The sequence below is a fragment of the Nyctereutes procyonoides genome, unplaced genomic scaffold (genome assembly GCF_905146905.1).
Source record: "Nyctereutes procyonoides isolate TBG_1078 unplaced genomic scaffold, NYPRO_anot_genome, whole genome shotgun sequence".
NCBI lineage: Eukaryota > Metazoa > Chordata > Mammalia > Carnivora > Canidae > Nyctereutes > Nyctereutes procyonoides.
The window spans coordinates 14,802,916-14,829,344 of NW_026575120.1; the positions used below are offsets into that span (position 1 = coordinate 14,802,916).

Consider the following 26,429-nt stretch of genomic DNA (forward strand, 5'->3'; position numbering starts at 1 on the left):
GAGTAAACATGCCAGGCACTGTTCCACATTTCTTCCCAGGCCTCTTTCTGCTCTGACATCTTTCCCACCTGTACTCCTTTACCCCAGTTATAGGGATGATCCTGAGTACTCTTGTACCTGCATTTATTTCTTACATTTAAAATATCTTTCTTAGGACACCTAGGTGGCTTAGTGGTTGAGCGTCTGCCTTTGGCTCAGGTTGTGATGCTGGGGTCCTGGGATCAAGTCAGGCATCGGGCTCCCTGCAGAAAGCCTGCTTCTCCCTCTGCCTGTGTCTCTGCTTCTCTTTCTGTGTCTCTCATGAATAAATAAATAAAATCTTTAAAAATAAAGTAAAATAAAATCCTTTCTTTGCCATCTTTATAAAAATTCTGCCCGTTTTTTTTTCAAGTTTCTTTCAAAACTATGACTTGGCTTCCACCACACTTTATATTCCCACACATTTCTCCTTACCGTTCCTGTTCCATGTATTTATTATAAGAGGTATCTTTGATAAACTTCTTGAGGTTAAGGACTATAAATGATTCATCTTTGACTTTCCTCTGATATAGGAGATATTTTTTGGATTATATTCTTCCTCACTAGGAGGAAATTCCTCCAACAGAAATTTCTAGAACTGGGATTATGTTAGGTATGGTGCTATCCTCAGAGTTAGTAAAGAGCTAGTGCTACAGTGTTTGATCATGTCTTGGGAGCAAGCTGAAGCTATGGTCATGCAGGGGTGGTAGGTGTGTTGGAGGTGGGCAAGAAGTTCTGGCTCTATCAGGGGAATCACGATCTGTTTCCTAGGGAGAACCACCTTTGCACCAGGTCTGGATAGATACATATGTACATAGACGTGTCCCAGGGAATGAGAATCTCTTGCAGGGATGAGAAGGAGCCTGCTATGTTGGTAAATGCTAAGCAGTTCTTTGTGAGTTCAGGACAAGTGGGAAAAACGAGGTCCAACTGAGAAATCAAGACTTGATCCTGTAGGTAAAGGGGAGCCATTGATGGTTTGTAAACAGAGTAGTGATGGTCACATTTGTTTTAAATAATTCACTGTTGACAGTACACTAAAATAGTAATTTGTTGTTGCTACATGGAGGTTGTAGCTTTAAAATTGTGTGCTCTTTCACATTTTAAGATTTTCTTTAATAAGTACCTATTCCTTCAATTAGAAATCACATTGTGTGTGCGCACCTGCACGCACGTGTGTGTATATATGTATATATGTATACGTATACATATGTACCTTTACATATATGTATACCTATACATATATATATTATATATATATATATGTTTTTTTAATGATGCCTTTGGAGACGAGTTTGAAAAGGTGTGGGGAGGAGAATGAATTTAGTTTTTGGGCATTTAAATTTAGAGCTTATTGTTTTATCTGCTATGTTAATTATGAGGGTACCCTTCTGGGCTGGAATTTAAATTCACTCAGACCAATAATAAAGTAACATTCGCTCTTTGGTTTTCTCTTTCTGAGATAGATAGTCCCATGGTTATAGTACAGCTTTTTTACAAAACTTTTCACGGACACAAGAGGGCAGCCTCGCTATTTTTTCCACCTGAAGATGGTGGGTGATTCTGTTGATGGCTGGCTAACCGCACACTCTCCTTTCTTCTGAATACTTGAACTTTTAAAACAGACAACACACCCATAAACAAAATGCCAGTGCTCCTTTGAAAATCTGAAAATGCTGTTCATTTGTTCATAGACATCACTCTGGGCCTGCACTGGGGTTTCCAGAGTCTTTTACCAGGAAAGACAGGAACTGACTTCTTGGGATAATTATAAAAATGACTCTCTGTGTTGCAGGCATAGAGAAAGAGATGTGCCAGAAGATGGAAAAAGATGGATCTGCCACGGCTGTAAGTTCCTGCACTTGGGTTGGGGGGCAGGAGCGGGGGGAATGTGGAGCTCAGTTGGATTTTTTTCAGTATTTAAGGCCAAAGTTAATTCATTAAATAAGTTCTAGTCTTTGGTGACGGGATGAAATATAAATAAAAGTTTCTTCACTCAGGGAGCTCATAGTCTTTCCTGAGATCTCCAATCCAGTAGCCACTAGCCCCCTTCTGATTACTGAGCACCTGACCTGTAGTTAGCCTGAATTGAGATGTCTCTCGTAAGTGTAAAATATTACTCGTCTTTAAAGACTTTATACAAAAAAGGGAAATAAAATGTCTCAAACTTTTTGTACTGATTACATGTTGAGATGCTCATGTTTTATATATCTTAGGTTAACTGAAGTACATTATTAAAATTAATTTTACTTGTATCTTTTTACTTTTTAAATGGCCACTGAAACATTTTAAATTACCAATGGCTTGCATTGTATTTCTTTTGAACTGAGCTAGTAGTAGATGCAAAATGGAAACTAATGATACTATGTGAATGTTGTAATTTAATGTGTTCCAGGGGCTGTGGGAGCCAAGGCTGACCACCTGCGCAGCAGGTGTCCGGGAGGCTGAATTTGAGCTCATTAAAAGCAAAACTATGTTAACATTTTTTAGAACTTGTAAAAATAGTACAGAGAATTTCTGTAAATCTTTCACCCATGTTCCCTGAATATTAACATTTTATATAATCACAGTACAGTTACCAAAATCAATGACCATGTTATTATCTAAGCTAGAAGCTGTCTTTGAATTTTGTCCGTTGTCCCATTAATGTCCTCTTTCTGGTTGCAGGATCCAGCTCAGGATCCCATGTTAAATTTAGTTTTTGGGTTCTCAGTCTCCTGTAATCTATGATAGTTCTTCAGTCTTTGTCTTTCCTGACCCTGACACTTTTGAAGTTGTTTTGTAGAATCTTTCGATTTGGGTTCATCTAGTGTTTCCTCATGATTAAATTCAGTTTGTGTATTTCGAGCACAAATCCATCAGAAGTGACACTGTGGCTTTCAGCATGTCCCATTATTGGTGGAATTAACTATGACCACTTGGTTAAAGTGGTGTGGTCTTAGGTTCCTCCATTTGAACTTAGTTGTAAAGAGAGAATGGAGTTTGAGAGATAAAGCAGTGAAGCAGCAGAGTTGGCCTGAACAAAGGCAAGGAGTGAGAAGCAGGGGCTTTATAAGGAAGTGGAAGTGTTAGTAATCCCGTGTGAGTAGGTGGTCTACGGTAGATGAGGACCAGATCATCAGGAGCTATTGACTTGGTGCCAGGAGGTTGGGAATTCATGGTAGAAGCAGTAGGGAACTATCATGGGGCTTTAAGTAAGGAGCATCATGATGGGTAACAAATAGTTCAAAGGATGGGGTGGAGGCTGAGAGATATTTATCAGGTAGGACCTTTACTGTTTGGTGACTTGGGAGACTTGCATTGTGGCTGGGGTGAAATGGTGGTGAGAGAAAGTTAGTGAAAGCCACCCAAGTTTTCTTCCTTGAACATCTGAGTAGTCAGTGCTACTGAGAATCCATCGTGCAAACCCGGGGTCTCCCTGGGCCCCTCTCTCCCCCTTATTCCCCGCAAGCAAATATGTGGTTTCTACATCCAGGTACCATATACTGTAAATCCGCTTACCACTTCTCCAGCCCATGGCTGTCAACAGTCTTTTTAAATATGGCAGTAGTTTCCTAACCAGTCTCCCTGTTTCCAGGCTGTTCTCTTATCCATTGACATAAGCCAAGGTAATGTTTTAAATACAAAACTGATCTTGTTACTCTTTGCTTAAACTTCTTGGTTGGCTTCCCTTGTCTTTAGAATAAGTTCAGACTCTTCTGGTGGCCAAGGCTTTCTGCACTGGGACTCTGCCTTTCTCTCCAGCATCCGCTGTCTCTTCTCTACCTCACACATCTGACTCTTGCCTTATCATATGGAATTACTTTCAGTTCCATAAACCTGCCCCTTCGAGTCACTTCCTGTTCTCCCTTTCTTCCGTCCAACACTAGAAGCTTGGAAAAGGTAGAGACCATGACTGACTGCTACTACTGTAGCACCTACCACAGAAAATTCTACTGGACACAGGAATCAGCAAATTAAGAAAGAGGTGCAGAATTGTAGAAGAATTTTTAGATCTATGGCTTTGAGACATCTGTGGGACAAGTTTCTAAGTCCATATTTCCAGGAGGCAGTTCTAATAAATACATAGAATGAGTTCAAGAAAGGCCTGGGTTGGCTTTATTATTGTTTTTAAAGATTTGTTTGTTTATTTTCTTAAGGATTTTATTTGAGGAGGAGAGAGCACAAGCAGGGAGAGGGGCAGGGGGGCAAGCAGACTCCCCACTGAGCAGGGAGCCCATCTCAGGGCTTGATCCAGGACCATGATATCATGATCTGAGCCAAAGTCAGATGCTTGATCGACTGAGCCACCCAGGCACCCCAAGATTTATTTATTTATTTTAGAGAGTACACATGTGTGCACCTGAGCCAGGGGGTGGGGGCAGCAGGTGTGGGGCAGAGGAAGAGGGAGATCCTCAAGCAGATAGATTCCCTGTTGAGCATGCAGCCTAACGTAGGGCTAGATCCGCAGGCCCCCAGATCATGACCTGAGCCGAAACCAAGAGTCGCCAGGCACCCTGGCCCTCAAATTTATTAAAGCCCACCCAGGAGGCACCTGGGTGGTGCAGTCAGTTAAGGGATCTCAGGGTTATGCTTAAGACTATCTCTCTGTCTCCCTTTGCCTCTTTTTCTCTCTAAAATAAATAAATATATCTTTTTTAAAAAATGTGATGGCCTTTAGTACACAGGATAGTTGAAGCTGTAGGATTAGTTTATTCTGTTTCATTTTTAGTGCAGATTGCATGTCCCAGTAAATTGTTTTCAGGGCTCACTGTTAGGCTGAGACCCGTAGTGATTCCCTAGAGGACATAGGGTGAGCAAGTGTAAAGATAGATGGATGAAGGAGGAGCCTGTGGAAACATGAGCAGAAGAAAGACATACACAAAACGCACAGGGTCTTGGCAGCATTGTCCTCACACGTTAGTGACATTTGTTTCTGGACAACATCACTTTTCTGGGAGCCAGGTCACCTAAACCCAGCACAGCCACTCCTGGGCTTCTCCTGACTTTCCTCATCTGTGAGAGAGAGGGATTCATCTGTGAGAGAGAGGGATGCCTGCCATCCCCACCCACAAGATGCTGAAATTATACACTGTCCTACCAAAGAGCCTGCTTGTGCAGTTGGGGAAACCAGTTCCTTTTGAAGTTTTCTAAGTACTAAGGGAGCACTTTCTTGTATTTTTTTTATCCTATAAAAATAGCAAAGGGGGGTGATCAAAGAAGGCTGTGTTGAGTGGATGAAGCATTGGTCTGTGCCATTGCAGATTTAGGTGGCTTCCCCAGCTGTGGGAACAGACTGGTTCAACTACAGACTGGTTCAACTTCCAGATTCTCAGCTTCTTCATCCATAAAATAAGTGGACCTATGACTGTCGTCGGAGTGGTCGTGAGGATGAAAGTCAGTGGTGAGCAGCCCATGGCGCAGCGGTTTGGCGCCACCTGCAGCCTGGAGTGTGATCCTGGAGACCTGGGATTGAGTCCCACATCTGGCTCCCTGCATGGAGCCTGCTTCTCCCTCTCCCTCTGCCTGTGTCTCTGCCTTTCTCTCTGTGTCTATGAATAAATAAATAATTTTTTTTTAAAAAAGGGAACTTACACATAAAAAACAAAAAAAGAAAGTCAGTGGTAAAATGAAAGATGGGAGCAGCAAAGTACTAGGCCACTGTCAGGTGGGGTGATGCTGCTAGTAAAAGAGTGCAGAGTGAGCGACAAAGAAAATACTTGTCTTTGGAGCCAGCTGCTATGTTGTGATCTTTTAAAAGTAACACCAGTGGAACTTCCTGAAATCAATTAATTTCTACTACCTAGAGTGTGGATTAGACATTGCATAGAGAAACTGCACTATTCAAAACGTTGAATAAAGAAGTCTGGTTAATGTAGCATTCTCTTGTGAAAGCCTCCCTTGTGTTTCTTGGAAGTGCATTCCTGTTGCAGCTTGTTGCTGGCGGTTGGTCGCATCCAGGCCAAAGTAACTAAGTCCAGAGATCAGTCAATGGTGGGCGCTAAGTCTCAGTTTGCTTATCAGCTATTGGTCTATGACATTTTTCAATTAGAAGTCAATTTATTTTTCTAGGAAGTCTTAAACTTCTTAAAAGTTAAGTTCATGTGGTTTTTCCAAGCGTGTCTCTGTTAGAGTGAAGTGGCTGGGGTGGGGTACACTCCAGTGGATTCGAGAATGAAAGATGGGGGATGCCTGGGTTGGTCAGCAGTTGAACGCCTGACTTTGGCTCAGGGATCGAGTCCCACATAGGGCTCCTTGCATGGAGCCTGCTTCTCCCTCTGCCTGTATCTCTGCCTCTCTCTCTGTGTGTGTCTTTCATGATTAATAATAAAAGCTTTTAAGAAAAAGATCACAAAGATGGAATGAACTCAGCATGCTGTGAGAAAGTAATGGTGCTAATTGTCTTACTGCAAGGCAGTGAGCAGAAGAGCTGTACGTGGTGGCATCCATGCTCACTGCCAGTTGCAACCAAGACTGCATTGAGTTCCACGGTCTAGAGACAGGTCTCTCTTGGCTCAGCAGTGAATGCTTTGGGAACATTCAAAGGAAATGTTCAAGGAAAGGGGATTAGTGGACATGAACAGGACCCTTTAGTAGAAAGGTTGAGACTGATTGATTGGGTTAGCATCTTTATTAAACATAATAGATTAACCAGCCCAGGATGAGGTTATCAGGTCAGTTCTCTGTGATGGTAGATTCTGTAGGCTTTCTATGCTGTTTAATAAGCAATATAAAGAACTAAAGAAGGTGAAAAGCTAAATCCTAGGGTTCTTGAAAAGGCAGCTGAAATAGGCCACAGCCATAAATTCCCTGTAAGAGCTGTCATATTTTGAGCTGTGAGGTGAGAGGATGTGGCCAGGTGGAGGGAGTAACTGGGGAGGTCTGCAGGCTACAGAAGCCACTCACCTGGATATATATCTGTCCCTATCTAAAGTCTGATCACCTGGCTCCAATTCAGAATGCTGCCTCTTCCAGACACATTAAGTTGTTGAGCAAATTGGCAGACAATTCATTTATTCCCCCAACAAATGAATGAGATGCTAACCTCTAGAATAAATGTTGATACTTTGCTTACTAAGAAAAATCTTTTGGCTTATTTCCTAAAATCTTGCTAACTTGAGAATCAGAGAAGGCATAGGGGAACTATTTCCTGGAGTTGATTTGACTTGAGGATTCTGTCTTCAACTAATAAAAATATAAAAGACTGATTGTAAAATGTATTAATTTAGAATCAGAAATCTAACAATAAAGTGAACCAAATGTGTCAGCTTGCCCTGGGGTGTTACCTCCCTGTAGGCAAGTTATGTGGGAATCAAGATTATGAGAAAGCTTCTTGAGGAGAAGCATGGCACAAGAAGTTAATGGATGACTCAAAGTCCAGGATTCATTATCCACAAGAAACATTTCTTATATCCTCATTTCTGGCCCTGGAATCCTGGGGCACTTCTGCTGGATGCCTCTGACTGAGTGCACACAGGCTGCAGTCAAGGTACTGACCAGAGCTGTGGTCACCTCCAGACTCAATTTGGGGGGACCCACTTCCAAGTTAACTCACATGGCTGTTGGCAGAGACATCAGTTCCTTGCACATGGGCCTTTACATAGAGAGTTCCTCACAGTGTGGAAGCTGGAGTCTTTTTGTAAATTAATTTCACCTATGGCTTTTACTGTACGTAGCCTCTTTAGGAGTGAGTCACCAGGTCCACCCTAGACTCACGGAGAAGAGCTTACACGAGAGAATTAGTACCAGGATGGTGGGGGTCATTCAGGGCCATGTTTGAGGCTGCCTGTGGTGAGTGGCGTCTAGCTATAGTGATAGATCTGCCCCAAGATAGAAAGTGTTTCTGGGGGGACCGTGGGCTCCTGTCAGTAGGGTTTTCTGTATTGGGCTAAATGCAAAAATTATGTGTGAATTTTTTAGCATTTTCTAGAGAAAGAGTGAATTGTAATGAACATGAAAGGTTTAAAAATTACTGGTCTAAGTAGACTTTGGCCTTTTTGTTCAGTCTTGGTTCGACAGTATACCAGAGGACTTTACATGTGGCCACTTTGTAAAGGGACCAATCACACTGTACACTTGACAGCATCATGCGCCAGGGCCAATGTCACTACAGAGCAGCTGAAGTTCCTGATGGCCCTGAAGCATTCTGGGGTAGGGGAGTCAGCATTCAGATATGTTTGCCATTTCTACTTCCTTAGGACTGGAAGTTACTAATCCATTTTAGAAACATTTCTATCCAAAGTGAATGAAGAGGTATACAAAGTTATCAGTATGTTTAAAAGTTGATACTCTTTTGGGGAAAAGTTATTACATGGAATGCATCATCCCCAGAAACACCTGAAAAATGAGACATTTTTTCTTTTATACATGTGATTCTTTGGTGACTGGTCACTGTGATAATCACACTTTCTCCTTTTTAGATACGAAGAAAACTTTGCAGGCTCTCTGTTTTAAATGGTTGTTAACTCGCCGCCGCCCCATATTCATTAGGATACTTTTTCCTTTAGATAGTGCTGTAACTGGATTTGTTTTTTTTTTTTTTTTCGAAAGCTTCCCCCCCTGTTTTGTCTTCAAATATGTTTTTAATCACTGTAATCAAATGAGCAATGAGGAAGTTACTGAAGAATATTTGGGGTTAAGAAGCTGAAGACTGAACTAAGTGTGACTTCTTGCCCCTCAGGGCCTGTTGGAGTCCTCTATGGAGAAGGCCCCCGTGTCTGTGGCCTGTGAAGGGGAGAGCCCCCTGGATGGCATCTGCCTCAGTGAATCAGATAAGACAGCCGTGCTCACCCTCATAAGAGAAGAGGTAAAGGCCTTGGTGTTCCGTCTGCTTAGCACTCCATTTCTTTGTAAAGCCCACGCGCCAGCAGGGAGATTCCATCTCTGTTGGGCTTAAGTTATCCCTGGCTGGAAGTTCTTATTTCCTGTAGCTTGTGTAGCTCGTATAAAGGCTCCCTGTAAAACTCACGTTGGTGCTAGAGTCCCGACTTTCTGGTGTCCTAGGGGAAAAGTTAACACTTTTTTATCTTTCAGCCTTGAAGTTTTTTAAATATCAAATTCTGCCAACTCTTCCCACATATGTGACTGAATCATTGCCTTCATTTAGCAGGAGATAATGTGTTCACGCTTACAAATGCCTTAATTCTACACTTGCAATAATATAAAATTGTTTCCCACCTTTATCCATTCTCTAACCGTCAACTCTTAAATTCCTTTACTACGTCTCTTAAACAGTCTCTGCTCAAAATTGCTTACTACTAGGCCTTTCTTGGGTGATCAGAAAATACAGAAGATGCCGTCACATGCTATTAATCAGTTACCATCCATTCCCATTATATTTCTATGCTGTATTTTATGTGTTTGGTTTGTGTGTTTCTTGATGATTCCACCTTTTTTTCTCTTAAAATGGGAATTTCCTTAGTGTAGCAATGTTATTATAATATCATGAAAGTAGATAAGAACCTCAGATATAGTCTTTTAAAGCTTAAAAAATAGCATTAGGTTGATAATGATGGATGTCACCTGGTTCCATTGTCAGAACTCAGGAGCAGTGGCGAGGATGCCTGCCTGTCCCTGTCAGTGAGAAAAATGACATCTTCTTCCTCCCGAGAGTAAAACTATCAGATGTCTGCCTAATAGAGCAGAGCAAAAATGTGCCTCGTCACCTGAAGCAGACAGTCTGGCTGCTAGGTTCTTTTTCCTTTCCTTTTTTTTTTTTTTTAAGATTTTATTTATTCATGAGAAACGCACACACAGAGAGAGGCAGAGACACAGGCAGAGGGAGAAGCAGGCTCCCTGCAAGGAGTCTGATGCAGGACTTGATCCCAGGACCCCAGGATCATGCCCTGAGCCAAAGGCAGACGTCCAATCGCTGAGCCATATAGGTGTCCTTGGCTGCTAGGTTCTTGATTCTATTCTGATTAAAGGCATCAAAATAAAGAATGTACCAATTAGAAAGAGAGAAGTATAATAAAAGGATGTCCCTCTAAGCTCTGTCAAGGCACATGGAGTTTGAGGTAATGAGTTTATAGTATTTCTTTCCAGTTAGTAAGGCCATCCCAGATAGGGATATGGGTTCTGGTCTGATGAGCAAGCCTTCTGGCTGGTGGCTTAGAACTCTGAGCCCTAGTTGTGACTCCATTCTTACCAAGCAATCAGAAATCTCTATAGAAGGAGAGTGTGCTGGTCACACTAATGCTTCATTTCGTATCCTAAAATTACTACTTTGGTTAGGGTGAGTCTCTTCTAGGCTGATGGCTCTTATTTTGGTGTCCTATCCCAGTCATGGTTTTGGGCCTTGCAGAGCTGAGAGCCAGACCCTGGGCCCGGGTAAAATTCACAGGGATTGTGATTATCACTTTGAATTTTCCTGGAAGATGTTCTGTTTGCCTCTGTTTCGGTGGCTACATTTCCACCATCCTATGTGGCAGAGAGCACATTTTTCCAAATGCTTGTGAGCATTATATGTAGATTCTGAGGCTTTATATTCCTAATGTAGCTTAAATGTCTTGGGATCGACCTAGTTATGTGTTTTCAGTTTCCAATCTTAAATTCAAACTGTGATAGATTCAGTAGGTAAAACCACACTTTATCTCTATTATAATTTAGATAATCACTAAGGAAATTGAAGCAAATGAATGGAAGAAAAAATACGAAGAAACCCGACAAGAAGTTTTGGAGATGAGGTTAGATGGGACTTTTATGCATTATTATACTTTATATAAATGTAGTGATGAAAGTATTTGCTTACCACAAAACCAACTGTTGAAAACTTGAAGGCATTGGTATTTGCACCTTAATATGTGATTGACAGTGTCTTTTCATGAGTGTTGTTGACCAGTTACTCAAATGCTGTAGCTTCTTGTGGGTTGTTGAGAACATTACAAATAAGCAGAACTCGCATAATTCTTAATCTTTTGAAGAGACATCAATTTGTACAAAAAAATCCATTTAAACTACAGAATAATAAGATTTATTGACATATAAAGATCAATAGTCATAGTACTTTTCTAAAATCAATTATGCATGATGGCTTCAAATTTCATGACCACCAAATAGATTATAAAAAGCATGTTAATAGGAAACAAAATCAACTGACCTAAAATTGATATCTTTTTCTTTTTGCTGCTCATTCCCTAGAAAGGGGAGTTCAAAGCTGTGAAATAACTAAAGATAGCATCAAAGAAGAAAAAAGCATAATTTATATACTTGTACAGTCAGCACTTGAATGATTAAGAAACATTTTAAATATGTTCACTCTAATTTGTAGCTCTTGTATTGCTTGCTTTTTGAGCATCTGCTGGGCGTGAGGTTCCGTGCTGGATGTGGCAGAGAGGAAGCAACAACCCCCTAGCTTACAGTAGCCGCCAGAAGAAACCTGGATCCAAGTGATGGTCACCACCACTGAGGGGCAGGGGAGCCCTCACTTCTCGCTGGGGGTCCCAGGGAAGAGCACTCTTCTTATTTGGACAGGGTCAGGGAAACTCCATTGCACTTTGCCCAAAAAGAAAGATTAACATGACAGGGTGATCTTTAAAGTCTTTGAATAACTGAAATGCTTTTGGAACTAGGACAGTTAAATAAAACTTAAAAATAAAATAAAACTGAATCAGAGGGCAGAAACTGCCCAAAAGTGTGGATTGGGGCCAGGAAAGCCTGAACTTCTGAACAGATCAGGCTTCTTAGGAAGAACCCCAAGAATTTCATTCACTTATTTTATGAAAGATTGATTTGTCCAGGCAGAATGAGGTCATTTACATGAGATGCAAAGAAAAAGTGAAGTCAGTTTCTATAATGTTAAACATAAATCTTCAGAAAAGCCTTTTTGAACATTAAAAAATCTCACATTAATATAAAAAAGCCCAAAACAGATAACTGGGTTACATAAATTTGTTCATTTGAACATCATCGTTCAAATATTCATCAGGCATTATATACCACACTCAGATGTTCTTTTGTTAATGTGTTTAATTGTTTGGGGCAGCATTTCTCCAACTTCCATGGAAAATTCTCTTCCAATAATATATATATATATATATATATATATATTTTTTTTTTTTTTTAAGGAAAATTGTGGCCGAATATGAAAAGACCATTGCCCAAATGATTGGTAAGGACAATTTTTTAAAAGATTTTATTTGCTTATTTGAGAGAAAGAGAGCAAACGAGCAAGGGGAGGGACAAAGAGAGAGAAAGAATTTCAAACAGGCTCTGAGCTGAGCAGGGAGTCCAATTTGGGGCTTTATCTCACAACCTTGAGATCATGACCTGAGCTGAAACCAAGAGGCAGATGCTTAGCCAGTGGAGCCACCCAGGCGCCCTGTATCAGATGCACTGGTACCTTTTATGAAACAATAGGAGTTGGTTCTCCTGCAATGAATTTAGAAGTAACTGTAACCAATATCATCAGAACTGACTGCTAAGTGTCTCTCTATTAAAGTGCTGAAATCATGCTTTCTGCAGTCCACATCACCTCATGCCTTACCAGTGTAGGGCCCTTGCCAAAGCTGTTCCTCTGCTGGAACGTTCTCCTCCTGGGTAGCTGCATGGCTACTGCCCTCAGCTCCTTTACATCCCTCTTCAATTTTTTTCTCTGAGAGAGACCACTCTATGTAAAAAAAGAAGCCTGCCCTTCTTGGTCTGCTTTGGTTTTTCCCTATCACTTGTCTCCATCTGGATCCCCCACTAATGTAAATTCTTAGGAGGAACTTTGTTATGTGCACTGCTGGGTCCACTCCACCAAGAATACAGGTTAGCTCACAGAGGGCAGCTGATAACCATCTGTTTTATGAATACGCCATTACTTTTTATTTGGTTCACAGAAGATGAACAGAGGACAAGTATGACCTCTCAGAAAAGCTTCCAACAACTGACCATGGAGAAGGAGCAGGCCCTGGCTGACCTTAATTCTGTGGAAAGGTCCCTTTCTGATCTCTTCAGGAGATATGAGAACCTGAAAGGCGTTCTGGAAGGGTTCAAGAAGGTAGCATGTCCTTTTCTCTCCTTGGTAGTGTATTGTCTTGGTAATGGATCTTTAAACATATATGCCAGAGGTGTGGGTGCCCTCCTAAATAGGGGGTTGGAACTGAGATACCATTGGCCTCGGTTTTCTTTACCTTTTTCTCTTTCTGCAGTTGTTCAGGCATCTGGCCCACCAGGTGGTGTGTCTTGGTCATTGCCCTCCTGGGTCAGGCCACAGCCAGCGTGTGGCATGGAGCATAAGAGGTGTGAAACCCTCAGACCTTAGGAGAATTCTAGAAATTGTTTTGATAATTCACCAATTTAACTTAATAATAGTAAAGGAAACATTTAGCACTGAAAAATTCAGGCTACATTAGTGTTTCAAATTTAGATATAAGTGGGCATATTGGTTTACCTTAGTTGCACACCATCAGTAGGACACATTATAGTGTGAACATCTTTTTTTCATAGTAAAATAAAAATGAGAATGGCCAATTTACCTAAAATGAGACCCAGGTTGCCATTTACTTTTGAAATTTTTTTTCTTAAGATTTCTTTTTTAAGTATTCTCTACACCCAATGTGAGACTTGAACTCACAACCCTAAGGTCAAGAGTCACACTTTACCGACTGAGCCAGCCAGGCACCCCTGCCATTGACTTTTGAATCATAGCCTCCCTAAACTGTGGGTGTATTGGTATAACTGAACCTTACTGTGTTTTGAAAATTTATACATGAAGAAATTATCTAGAATTTCTTCAGTAAGAATTATTTGTGCCTGTTTTGAATTATCATGGACTATAACGTAAAGGCATCTGAATTAATTAGGTTTTCTCATTTAAAAAAAATGAAAAAAATAAAAATAAAAAATGAAAACTCTGGTACACCGTTTGTCACTAATAGAAGAAAAATGACCAGTTTCTTTTATTTTTAAATTGTCACTTTGGAACAGAATGAAGAAGCCTTGAAAAAATGTGCTCAGGACTACTTAGCCAGAGTTAAACAAGAGGAACAGCGATACCAGGCTCTGAAGATACATGCAGAAGAAAAACTAGACAAGTGAGAGCTCGCCATAGGATCTATTTCACAGTCCTTGACTTGATGTGGTGGGAAGAATGAAAAAGGCCAAAAAAAACCTTCAACCTTGTTTGGCAACTCCAGGGTGGGGGGGTGTTTATTATTTAAATTTTGAATAGGTAGAATCTTCACATGGTTCAAACATTAAAAAGAAGAAAAAGATACATCCCTGCCCACCCCCGGCCTTCCTCACCCCCCTGGTAATTGGCCATTGGTTCCTCCAGTCCTTACAGATTACTCTTTCCCCTTCTCCCCCTTCCCCAGCTTTATGGAGATATAATTAACACATAACGTTGTGCAAGTTTAAGGTACAACCTGTTGATTTGCTCTATTTATATATCACACAGCAATAATGGTCTTAACCAACACCTCTATCATACCACTTGATCGCCAGTTTTTTTTTAATGTGAGAATCTCCCTTTGTTATGCAGATGACAGCATACCTAACTTTTCTCATTTAGCTGTGTAATTTAACTAGCCACCTCTCCTATGGGACACTCAGGTTATTTATCACCCACTACAAACAGGGCTGCAGTAAGGAGCCCTGGATGGTTATCATTTGGTGTGCATGTGAGTTATCTGTATGCAGGAAAAGGAATTGTGCTCAGCCAAAGAATAATATGAATTTGTAATTATGATAAATATTGTCAAATTGCCCTCATTCAACGTTTATCAGTGTATCCCTACATGAAGTATGAGAGCTTCTTTTCTCCCTACAGCTTGGCCAACAGATCAAATTTTTAGTTTTCTACAAAAACAATAGATAAAGGTGGTATTTCACTTTAGTTAGGGTTTTCTTTTCTTTTCTTTTCTCTCTTCTCTTCTCTTCTTTTCTTTTCTTAATATTTTATTTATTTATTCATGAGAGACACAGAGAGAGGGAAAGAGGCAGAGACACAGGCAGAGGGAGCAGCAGGCTCCATGCAGGGAGCCCGATGTGGGACTTGATCCCAGGACTCCAGGATCATGCCTGAGCCTAAGGCAGACACTCAAATGCTGAACGTTTTCTTTTTTGATAAACCTAATAGAACATTTTTATTCAAAGTAGTTTTGATTGTGTTTATCTTACTAGTAAAATTGAACATATTTTAGCAACTGTCTATAGGCATACTTGCTTTACCATGAATCACTGTATTCTTTGCCTGGTTTTCTATTGTCAGTTTATATATTATATATAAAAATATATTATCATATTTACGTGCTAGCCCCTTTGTGATATGAGTTGTGAGTTATTTTTCTAGTTTATCTTTTGGTTTCTAGTGTTTTTTTATATACAGGAATTTATTTTTATATAGTGAAATTTTTTTATTTAAAGATTTTACTTATTCATGAGAGACACAGAGAGAGACAGAAACACACAAGCAAAGGGAGCAGCAGGCTCCTCGCAGGAAGCCCGATGTGGGACTCAGTCCCAGGACCCCAGGATCACACCCTGAGCCAAAGGCAGATGCTCAACCGCTAAGCCACCCAGGCATCCCACAGTCATTTTTTTTTTACTCAGTATTTGCTGTTGTGGTAACAAAACTCTTCTCTGGGCTGAATTTAAAATGTTCTCCCATGTTTTCCTTCTAGTACTTTTTTGGCTTTTTTTTTTTTTTTAATTTTAAATCCAGCACATTTGGAATTTATCCTGAGGAATGGTCTGAAGAATGCTTCCAACTTTATTTTTTTAACTAAAAAGTAATACCTACTTGTACATTTCGCTATCTCCATATTTGTAAAACATTTCAAGTTCCCCTCTCTCATTCTCACTCCCAGAGGTACTGCTATCAAAGGTTTATTGTGAATCCTTCCAGATTTTTCTTTGTGCCTTTACAGATACTACCCAGAATGGCTTCAGACGTTTTTTTTTTTTTTTTTTTTTTGCATAAATTCAGAGTCATAAAATACAAATTTCCTTTTTCATTTAGTAGTATATCATCATAGCCATTTTCCACGTCGAAGCAAATGGTTGCTCAGTCTAGTTATTTTTATTAGGCTGTAGGACTGTTCCATTCCTTTATTATATATTATTCCATTTAGATAGTTTCATACTTTTTTCTGTTGTAAACAATGCTGCAGTGGACATCCTTGTGCACACAGTTATGAAAAGTGGGAATATTGCTGAGGATATGTTACTTCAGGGAACTTGCTGGATCAGAAAATATATGCATTTTTATTTATTTTTACATATTTTTTTAATTGGAGTTCAATTTGCCAACATATAGCATAACACCCAGTGCTCATCCCATCAAGTGCCCCGTCACCCAGTCACCCCCAACCTCCACCCACCTCCCTTTCCACCACCCCTTGTTTGTTTCCCAGAGTTAGGAGTCTCTCATGTTCTGTATCCCTTTCTGATATTTCCCACTCGTTTTTTCTCCTTTCCCCTTTATTCCCTTTCACTATTTTTTATATTCCCCAAATGAATGAGACCATATAATGTTTGTCCTTCTCCGATTGACTTATTTCACTCAGCATAATACCCTCCAGTCCCATGCACGTTGAAGCAAATGGTGGGTATTTGTCATTTTGATGGCTGAGTAATATTCCATTGTATACATAAACCACATCTTCTTTATCCATTCATCTTTCGATGGACACCGAGGCTCCTTCCACAGTTTGGCTATTGTGGACATTGCTGCTATAAACATCGGGGAGATGTATGCATTTTAAATCATAATAGTTACAGCCATATCCCCTTCCACAGACAGTGCCAGTTTTCATTTCCCCATCAGCAGGTGATCCTGTCTGTTTCCTTGCATCTCGGCCATCATAGAATAAGATCATCCTGGTTAATATTTGCCAACCTGATAAATTTTAAAAGTTTATCATTTAAATTTGCATGCCTTTGACTACTAATGGGTTTTTAGCATCCTTTCATCAATCAATTGGCTATTTATCAATTGCCATGTATAGTTTTAAAAATGTCTTTTGTATCTCATTAATAAAGTCACTTTTTAGTTCTAGTGTCATAGATGTCAGTAGAGAGTGTCCTGACTGTTTAGCTCTGTTAATCCCACAGATGACCCTGCCTGCTATTGTCCTAGGTTAAAAAAAAAAAAATCTAAGATTGCTGTAGAAACTGTCACGTAAGTCCATTTTCTAGTGACATAGAAATTTCAATCTCACTATGGCCTATGAGATTAATTCCACCACTGGTTTTCACCTTGGAAATTTCCTTAGCAGTTGTGCAAATTGAATATTTATAAATTTCAAATTGAATATTTATAAATTTCAATTGAACAGTTCAGGTCACCGATTTTTCTGTGATCATGTTGTCATTTCCTTTAGTCTGTTTCACAAATGTCAGCGGTTAGTATCTTGACTCCTTAGCTCTGACTGGTGACTAACCATGTGCTTCTCGTCCCTTGATTCTACAAACAAAACACCACGAACAGAGCCAATGAAGAAATTGCTCAGGTTCGAACAAAAGCAAAGGCTGAGAGCGCAGCTCTGCACGCTGGACTCCGGAAGGAGCAGATGAAGGTGGAGTCCTTGGAGAGAGCCCTTCAGCAGAAGGTACCCAGAGGGGTGTGGTGTGACCAGAGAGACTCTTGGTCTTCTTCCTTGGCAGTGGCTAGCTTGTAGTGGATTCAGATGAGATAAGCCTTGTTTTTTGCCCAGACGCTTTGATCCAGCTTCTCTGGGAATTGATTCAGGTGGACACAAACAAGGCAACCCCTTAATTCCCAAGCATATGAATAGGAAACATCCCCAGTCAGGATGCAGAGGAAATTGCATTAAGTAAAGTTTAGGGGACCAGATACTTAGGCTCTGAGGCTACCTTTTTTTTTTTTATTTTTTCTTTTTTTTTAATTTTCTTTACTTATTAGAGAGATAGAATAAGCAGTAGGAGGGGCAGAGGGAAGAAGAGAAGCAGACTCCCCATGAGCAGGAAGCCTGCCAGGGCTCAGTCCCAGGACCCCAACCTGAGCCGAAGGCAGATGCTTAACTGACTGAGCCACCCAGGTGCCCCTGTTTTTTATGTGATATATGAAGCTATCATGCCCCCTGATTGCAACTTTACCCTCCAAGGGACATTGGCAACGTCTGGAAGTATATTTAGTTGTCACAACTGGTAGATACTACTGGCATTTCATGGGTACAGGCCAGAAATGCTACTGAACATCTAACAATGCACAGGATAGTCCCTATAACAAAGACTAACGCAACCCAAAGTGGTTCCACGGTTGAGAAATTCTGATGTAGGTAAGTAAAAATCAGGTCCCTCTTTTGCTATACTCAGTGATTCTTGGACTTCATTTTTTTGTATGCCTCTAGTAGTTTTTCTTACTGCATCCATTCAGCTAGGGCAAGAGTGACTATCATGGGGTTTGCTAACCCCTAAGCAGTATTCCCTAGGATACTCAGACTCCAGAATCACAGATCAAGGGGCTAAGGGGCTGAGTGGGGCCTCAGATAACAAGCATCACAGGTAATTTCTATAAGAAAATTTACGAACAAGGTGCATAGGACCAGTGGTTACCCTCATCCCCTGACTCAACTGGAGCATGACTTGAACAGATGAACATTTTTCAGGGGAGAAGTTTCCCTTTCTTTAAAGAGCCCTGACATAGAAGAGTTTTGAACCATTGAGCTAGGATCTTGAGGCAGAGTGTAGCCAGTCTTGGAACTATTTAATTGTCACTGCCTGGATCTCAGGATGCAGAGTGGCCTATGTCACTATGCCATTTGTCTTTCAGAACCAAGAAATCGAAGAACTAACAAAAATCTGCGATGAGCTGATTGCGAAGCTGGGGAAAACTGACTGAGTTTCCGCCCCGGTAGCTCAGCAGGTCTGCATCTGGCTGCTTTTCTTGTAACCACAGTTATCTTGCCTTATCCAGGAATAATTGTCCCTTTGCAGAGAAAAAAAAAAAAAAACTTTAAAAAAGCACATGCCTACTGCTGCCTGTCCCGCTTTGCTGCCAACACCACAGCCCTAGAAAGGAGCCCTAGAGCATCGCACAGTCCGGGAAGGAGTGACATCTGAGAGCTGTCCACTGACAGGTTTGGTCAGACAGGCCGCCAAGTTTGGGGTTGTGAGTTCTCCATCTTTAGTCTATTTATAAAAATCATCTTTTCTTTTCTAAGCAATTTACATTTGGGATTTTGTGGCTACTATTTGGGATCATCTTCTGTCTACCACCTGTCTGAACTTTTTTGGTGACCTATTTATTTCATCTTTTAAATCTAGCATTCAACATTAATGGTTTTATTTGAGGGGGAAAATAACTTAGCCTCTTATTACTTCTAGTTTTTAAACAAGGAGGGACTCTGAGTGCGCATTTCTACACACACACACACACACATACACACATTTATATATGCTGCTGGGTTTTTTTTCTCTGAACCATAGTCAAATAAGAGCTTCTCCACAGAAGAGCATATTTCCATAAATATAAAACCCTGTTTTGAAATAGAGTTGTGGCTCTGGATGCCAACCTCAGAATTTGGGGAATTGAAGGTGCAAAGACCACAGAGTCAGGGGAAGACTTTTTGCCACAGTGTTTCGTTGCCCTGGTATTTGGACACTCCTAAGCCTTGACAGGTGTGCCCTTTGGGGTCAGGCCTCAGGCTGCATGAAGAGCAGTGCCAATGGGGCTCCCTCAAAGCCAGGGTTTGGCAAGTCTGTCCCAGAGCAGTTCAGTTTCCTCTGCTTCTATTTGTTGCTAGAAAATCAATATTGACCCTTCATCATCTTTCTATTTGAAATATGCAAAGAAAATCTACTGGTAAAAGGTTTAGGCAGTCTCCTTTAGTTAAAAGGTAACTGTAACCCCGATAGCAATTATAAGGTGGAGAAACAGTGGAATTGTTTCTTGTTTTTTTTTTTTTTTTTTACAAGTGTTATACATTGTTCTTTGGATTTTTTTTTCTCTTAAGGCAAAAAAATCCTTTCAAACTTAGACTTTTTGACAAAACGAGCTATAAAAATCATGTGAACCACCCCAAAAATCAGCACATTCTGAATAGTGTTAAACAAAGGGCATTTGAATCCTGGAGGAGAGGAGTGCAGGGAGCAGAGCCACATTCACAATACCAAATTCCTTAGGCTCCTCTCCAAGTGATGAGGCTAGTAACCCCAAGAGGGAAACTTTCCATGTAATTCTAGTGAAGTCCCTTCCATTTGGTAGGCAAAACCAAATCCATGCAGTGTTTTGAACGCACTCTTTTGTCTTAATCTTACACCCTGAATATCTTCATGGTGACATGCACTGTATTCAGTACGTGTACGTTTTTGTAACTTTCTTGTAAAACTCTTGCATGATCCAACTTCAGCAATGAATTGTGCCTAGTGGAGAACCTCTGTAGATCTTTAAAAATGCATTTTTCTTTAGCAGTGTACTATTTACATGGGTGCAATCTTTAGCCCCAGAGAGGTCCCTAATGTCTTTTAAAGCTAGAAGTCATGTCTTACCAATATGCATTTATCGTAATTGGTGCTGAGGCTGTATTTTAAAGCCTACTGTCTTAATATTTTGTACAAAAAAGAACAATAGAAATGGTCTGTAGTTGGAGAAGTGACTTGACAATCATTTGGGCTTTGAAAGCAGTCAGTGTGGTTCAGTGTGAGTGCTGTGCTACAGTCACAGTATCAATGAAGTACAAGTGTCTCCAGTTGGTGGAACTGATTTCTCTTGGTCCTCCACTACTAGGGAAATTAACTTTGCATTTTGCAGAAAGAAATGTCGCTATACCTTTTTTGCTGCTGTGTTTTAATGAGATATCCATGTTTATTTGTTTTATATTGATCTGTATTAAGCATGAAAGGCTTAGAGTGGTCTCCATTCTAAATCCATAGTCCTCCATTTAGGTTTCTTTGGTATATACAAAAAATAGCTATGTGTTAAAACCAAGGTGACGACAATCCTTTCCTAGCACGCTGGTGGAAGAGACCCCCTAAGAAGACCCCAGTGAATGAGGTTGCTGCACAAGGACCATGAAAGGGCCCTGGTTAATTTGTGTTCACCACTGGCTTCTCAGCCATGGCCGTTATGAGGGAATGTGCTTCCTCCTCATTTAACAGACAGATATTCTCCAACAAGAATAAAAATGTAGCTTGTTCAGCTGGCAAATCAAGAGAATATCCTGGGCAGAAAGATGTGTGTTTGTTTTTCTTTAAAAATAAGCAAAAGGAAAAAAAACTTCCAAAATTCTAAAGAGTAAGAATGTAGCCTGGAGTTCTGCTTTTCATGGAGGGCCATGACAGGTCGGCAATAGTAAGCCCTGTTAATAAGAGCGTGCAGGGGAGGTGAAAAGAAGATAGGTCTGGGTGCATTAGGTGATCGGTCTGCCTGAGACTCTGAACCCAGAGCCATTTCTTAAGTTTTTTACTTTGCCAAAGTGTAGATAGATAGTCTTTATCTACAAGTATTTTAATGGGAAGATTCAGCATAAGACAGGCTGAACAGTTTGTCACTTGGTTGTCTGGGCGTTATAGTCAGACCTCCTGAGATTTACTTTTATTTGGAGAAACTCCTGGAAGCCAGTGACCTGCCCAAACCTTTTGTTCTGTAAAACTGTTCTGGAAATATTGAGAAGCCTAGTCTTCTCACGTGGTTTCTAGCTTCTTCAGACCCAGCCCAAATTAGGAAGTGCAGAAGCACATGATGGTGAAAAACTCTGAGGACCTGGCAGTCTTCCAGAATGATATGGAATCTAAGGGGAGATGTGTGTTTCGTTCTGGAGGTTAGCTCAAGCTGAGTTTTCTCCAGCCAGTTACCCTTCCTTCCTGTCCCACACTGTGCAACCCTCACACCGAGACTTAGATCTTTATTAGCCCTGAATTAGTGCTTTTTATAAATGGGGGCTTCAAGTGCCCCGAACGTTCCTGGGCTGACCGAGCAGCCAAAGTGAAGCACTCTTTTGAAATAAAGGCAGGTAACAGAAGGCTCGGCGGTGGCTCTACAGCTCAGAATACAGTTTTAAAGAGCAGGCATCGGTAGGCCTGGTATGCCGTGCTTGGGGATGACTCAGGACGCTCTTTTTCGGTGGGGCAGAAGCTCCTAAGGTCCCTGTTTGTTTCCTCTGGTTCTGCACAACAACCAGTAGCCATCTCCTGAGTCGTTCATAACTGTCCTTTTGTAGTCTCGTGACCTTGCAAGCTTGCTCTGGGACTCAAGTTTCTTACTTTATCCTCTGGTGGGGAAGAGAGAAACTAGGTGTTGAAAGATTAAATGATTCAGGCAAAGGATTTTAAAGTAAAGATGTATATATTCTAAAGAATTTAAAAGATAACAGATTATTATTTGCTTATTAAAAAATAGACTATAGTCTGGGAATCCCAGAATGCCAAGCCAAAGGTCTAAGAAGTCATCTTCTTCAAAGATTTTAATAAAGTAGCATTTTGAGGAGACTTCCGTCCAAAAAAGGTTTGACTAGCCTCCAGATTCCAGTGGCTTTAGGAAAGCATGTATCATTCAAACCTCAAGTCTCCCGCATAGTGAAGGTAAAGGAATCAATACGGTAGATGCTTCTCTCTAAGGGTCTCCTCTGGAAGATGATGTCAGGGGCAGCATTTCCAGTGAAGACCCATGCCCGCGTGCCCAGAGCCAGCATCCTGGAGACTAAAGATTGCACTTTCCGTAGTTCTTCGTCCAAATTGCAATCCCATTTCTGTGCCTCTTAGCATGCAGTTAGATTTGGACAAACAAGATTCCTAAGGAATGACTTTATTAACTATAATATGGTTACAGCTATTACATATATCTCTATATTCTGGTTATAGTTCTAATATGGAAGTGGTGCGTGTGACGCTGGCCTGGGGCAAGTCCCTATTGCTCTTCAGCTCATTTGGAGGAGGCCGGGCACAGAGCCGAGGTGTGGCTTAAACCCTCCCCTGTACCCATTCTTCACTGTAGAGCTGTGAAGGTGTCACTTGACCCCCTCTGCCTTTTAGTGGTATCTGAAATATACACAAAGAATGTCCTAGTCACACTGTTATCCGATGTTCTGTGAATAATTTCCACGTGGACATATACCAATTTGAACTCCGAAGCCACCCCCAGTCCAGGTACAGGGCAGCCTGCAGGTTACCCACCACACGCGCATCCTCCACATGGTCCTTGTCACCCAGTGGGACAGGGTCCAAGCATTCCTTTTAAACCTCAGAGGTAGCAGTAAACCTTTCAGTGTTGCTGTTAGCAAGTGTATATTTGCCAATAGCTACCCATTTGTACTCACATGCCAACAAATAAACATCAGCTGCACATCTGCTTCCGCTTTGTCCCTTCGGGTGCCGTGACATGTGTGAGGAGCCTCTCTTCTGTAGGAGCGAAGCTGCATTGACTACTGCTGTCAGGATTGTGTTGTGTGGAATAATCATCTACATAAATTTTATATGCACAGTACTTTCCCTTTTATATGTCAGGTAAATATTTGTAAAAGTTATACTCACACAAATGAAATTATTATAATGATTACTAATATATTTTTTCCATGTTTCATTGCCTGAATAAAAACTGTTTACCACTGTTAGATCTGGGTGTGTGAATGTTTTTCCCCCTGGTTAGAAGTCATCTTATCCCTAAGTGTGAAAATTTATGACAGCCTTGCTTTTAAGAGCTCCATATTTCAGTCTAAAAATAGAACAGATGACATTTTCACTACACTCATTTTGTGAAATTTTATGCATTTGGTTGGGTGCATAATTAAAACAAACAAACTTTGGAATTCAGACCTTGCCATATAAATTTCCATGCCTTCGCATCTGTGCAAACAGAGTTTTTAATTGCATGCTTTTTGGTTTTGCTTAGAGCCGGCTTGTCTGCCCTGGCGCTTTTCAAGTCCTGAGAACCTAAGTCCCCTCGAGCTCTCGGACTCATCGATGGACACAGGATAAGCCAGGACTGTGCAAACAGTCCAGAGAAAATAGAACAGCCCAGAGAAAATAGTTCACGTTTTGTGTTTCTTCTAGGTTAACAAACACCAGGCTGGGCCAACTCTGTGCTTAAAGTGAGAAGGGCCTGGGCAGGAGACTTTGTGAGTTTTATTGCAGGAAAAGATCAATTAAAAGGCTCGTTAGGACTCCACTTCACAACTTGGTGGGGGGCCCAGTGAGGACAGTCCGAGCACTGTCACTTTCTTGAGACATTGCAGCCTATAAAGCTCCTAAAAAGAATGTTTCTCACTCGTGTGCTCCTGAACTGGCAGGAGGGAATCCTATAAAAGGACAGAGAGGAGGTGGCACTGCCTTTCACTACACACTAACGACGGTAGAAATCTCATGGATCTCTACACAGTATTGGGAAGAAGACAGAAATTACCTTCCTACTCTTACAGAGTTTTACTCTTAGATAATAATGAGACCAAAAGTGATTTTCACACTTCTGCAAATATGAGATCATGGGATCCTGAGTGGCAATCAGTATTTTTGTAAGGGAAACCATGACAGGAGGTAAAGTATCACACAAGTTAAGGATGAGTAGTGTTTCATGAGATCTGTTTCAGATCTCATGTATGTATGTACTGTGTCATGGTGAAGTTAATTTCTTGCTATGACCGATGGTCAAAGTATTTTAAAAACCAGCTGCTAACATGAGTCCTTTTGCAACTATGGAAACTGAGGCCCGGAGAGAAATGTGGCCAAGATTACATAGTGAACATAGTTGCCCTCTTTCAAAATCGGCAGCAGAATTGTCACTCCATCCTTTGTCCTTTTCAAGCTCTTTAAATCCAAGTCCTTCCAGGTTTGGATAATATTGTAGACATTTCCAGATTTATGGGTATTTAAGGACCAGTCAAAATGCATTTATTCACTTAACCAAATGCTTCTGCCTCTGCAAGAGTCTAAAGTGAAATGTGCAAAGTTTCTGAGGCTCCTTAGTGAAAGAGAAATTGTTTTCAAGTTTGACTGAACCGCCATTGAAATATGAATGATATGCTAATTAAAACTTCTTTCCCAGCGGAAAGCTATTCCTAATCCACAAGTCTTTGCCCAGTTGTGATTTGTAGATCATTTTATCTAAGTTACGTGCTTGAGGATGGGGACACCGTGGTGCTTACAGTTTAATCAGGAGATAAACCTAACCCCCAAACAGGACCAGATGGTGTGGAACTGTCTGCGCCGTAGCAGGCGCAGAGTGCTGAGGAGTCCAGTCTCCCTTTCAGCTGATCTTTGTAATGTCATCAGTTTTCAGCAGAAGAGGTCTAAAATGTATTTCCTGCAGCAGCTTCCGATGCAAATATGTGTGAGTGTTCACTGGGGGGCGCCACTCAAACTGCAGGTTAAAACCCTCTTGGGAGGCTCTGAACTAGAAGAGAGCAGAGTGGGCTGTAAGAATTAGCAGTGAGGGCAAACTGAGTTTAAAGTATTTTAAAAATAAAAATAACAAAAATAATAAATTTATTTCCTAAATTATTATTATTTTTTTTTAATTAGCAGTGAAGGGAAGCGCCAGCTGTGGAACTTTTACCTCACATGTACCTGTGGGCACTGGGTCACAATGTCAAATGTTTTAGGTTGGGGGTCTGAAAAGCTACAAAAAACACAAAAGTTTGAAAGCCACTGACTGCAGGTTATGGGGCAGGGGGGTTGTGGAATTACAGTGTTTTATGGGCGTGAAAAAGTACTCAGTTGCTATGCTCCTCTTTTAAAAGTAAGCTACAGTTAGAACACTTAGTCACCAACAACCACGGTTTATAGTAACTTGAAGAAATCAAACCTTTAGAACAGGAACATGAAGCTGCAATTCACAAAACAGGACATAATTAAAATTCCTTCCTAATCGGTCAGTTGAGAGGGGAAGACAAAAGGAAATTAGGGGGAGAGCATAAAGGAATAAAATAACCAGTGAGCCCCGAAGTGCTCCAAAAAAATAAATTTCTGTTTTACACGAGAAAAAATAAAATTCTTCTTTCCTGCCTGGGTCCCCAGCACACTGAACTCTTCCCCACTCCCTTTGGCAGCAGAGGGTAGGCTACTTGGGTTCAGAGCCCTATTCTTGCTCTGCTGCCACTAATAGCTACCCTGATTCACATTCGAAAAAATGAAACCTCCTCTGTTTGGAGCATGACTTCTCCATGATTGCAAGTTCTTATGCTAAACTCCCTCTGCGCAGTTCAATTCTGATTAGAAATTTGTGCATATGCAGTCAATTCCTGAAAATCTTAACTAAGGGTGGGTGATTTTCTGTTATGAACACCACGCTTCAACTGAGTGACCTCAAGCAATTAGGATACTTGGGTGAGATGAGAAAGTGACTAAGTCATTAGGTTACCATGTGTTTTTAGAAGTGTGATAAAATGTGAAGCTGAATCCAAGAGTTTGAGTTGATGAGATAAAACCCAAGGAAAAAAAAGTTTCACCACAGCCTCACGCAGGTGGAAATCAGAGAACTCCAGGGGTCTGTTGGAATAATTGGTCAGCTAGAATATCTGTTGAAACAACCACTAGCTTCTCCAAACATTTTA

General features: G+C 40.9%; 1 protein-coding gene across 8 annotated transcripts in view; it reads left to right on the forward strand.

Moving 5' to 3' along the window:
- TACC1 (transforming acidic coiled-coil containing protein 1) overlaps positions 1–23,495 on the forward strand; it is a 118,695-nt gene extending 95,200 nt beyond the window's left edge. For all 8 annotated transcript variants that reach the window (XM_055334877.1, XM_055334880.1, XM_055334881.1 and 5 more), the window contains 8 exons: positions 1,814–1,866; positions 8,678–8,803; positions 10,606–10,682; positions 12,063–12,106; positions 12,819–12,979; positions 13,909–14,015; positions 17,414–17,534; positions 18,719–23,495. In XM_055334877.1, coding sequence (XP_055190852.1) covers positions 1,814–1,866; positions 8,678–8,803; positions 10,606–10,682; positions 12,063–12,106; positions 12,819–12,979; positions 13,909–14,015; positions 17,414–17,534; positions 18,719–18,787 — 758 coding nt within the window. In that variant the 3' untranslated portion in view covers positions 18,788–23,495. The remainder of the gene's footprint in view (positions 1–1,813; positions 1,867–8,677; positions 8,804–10,605; positions 10,683–12,062; positions 12,107–12,818; positions 12,980–13,908; positions 14,016–17,413; positions 17,535–18,718) is intronic.
- Positions 23,496–26,429: the final 2,934 nt, after the last annotated feature.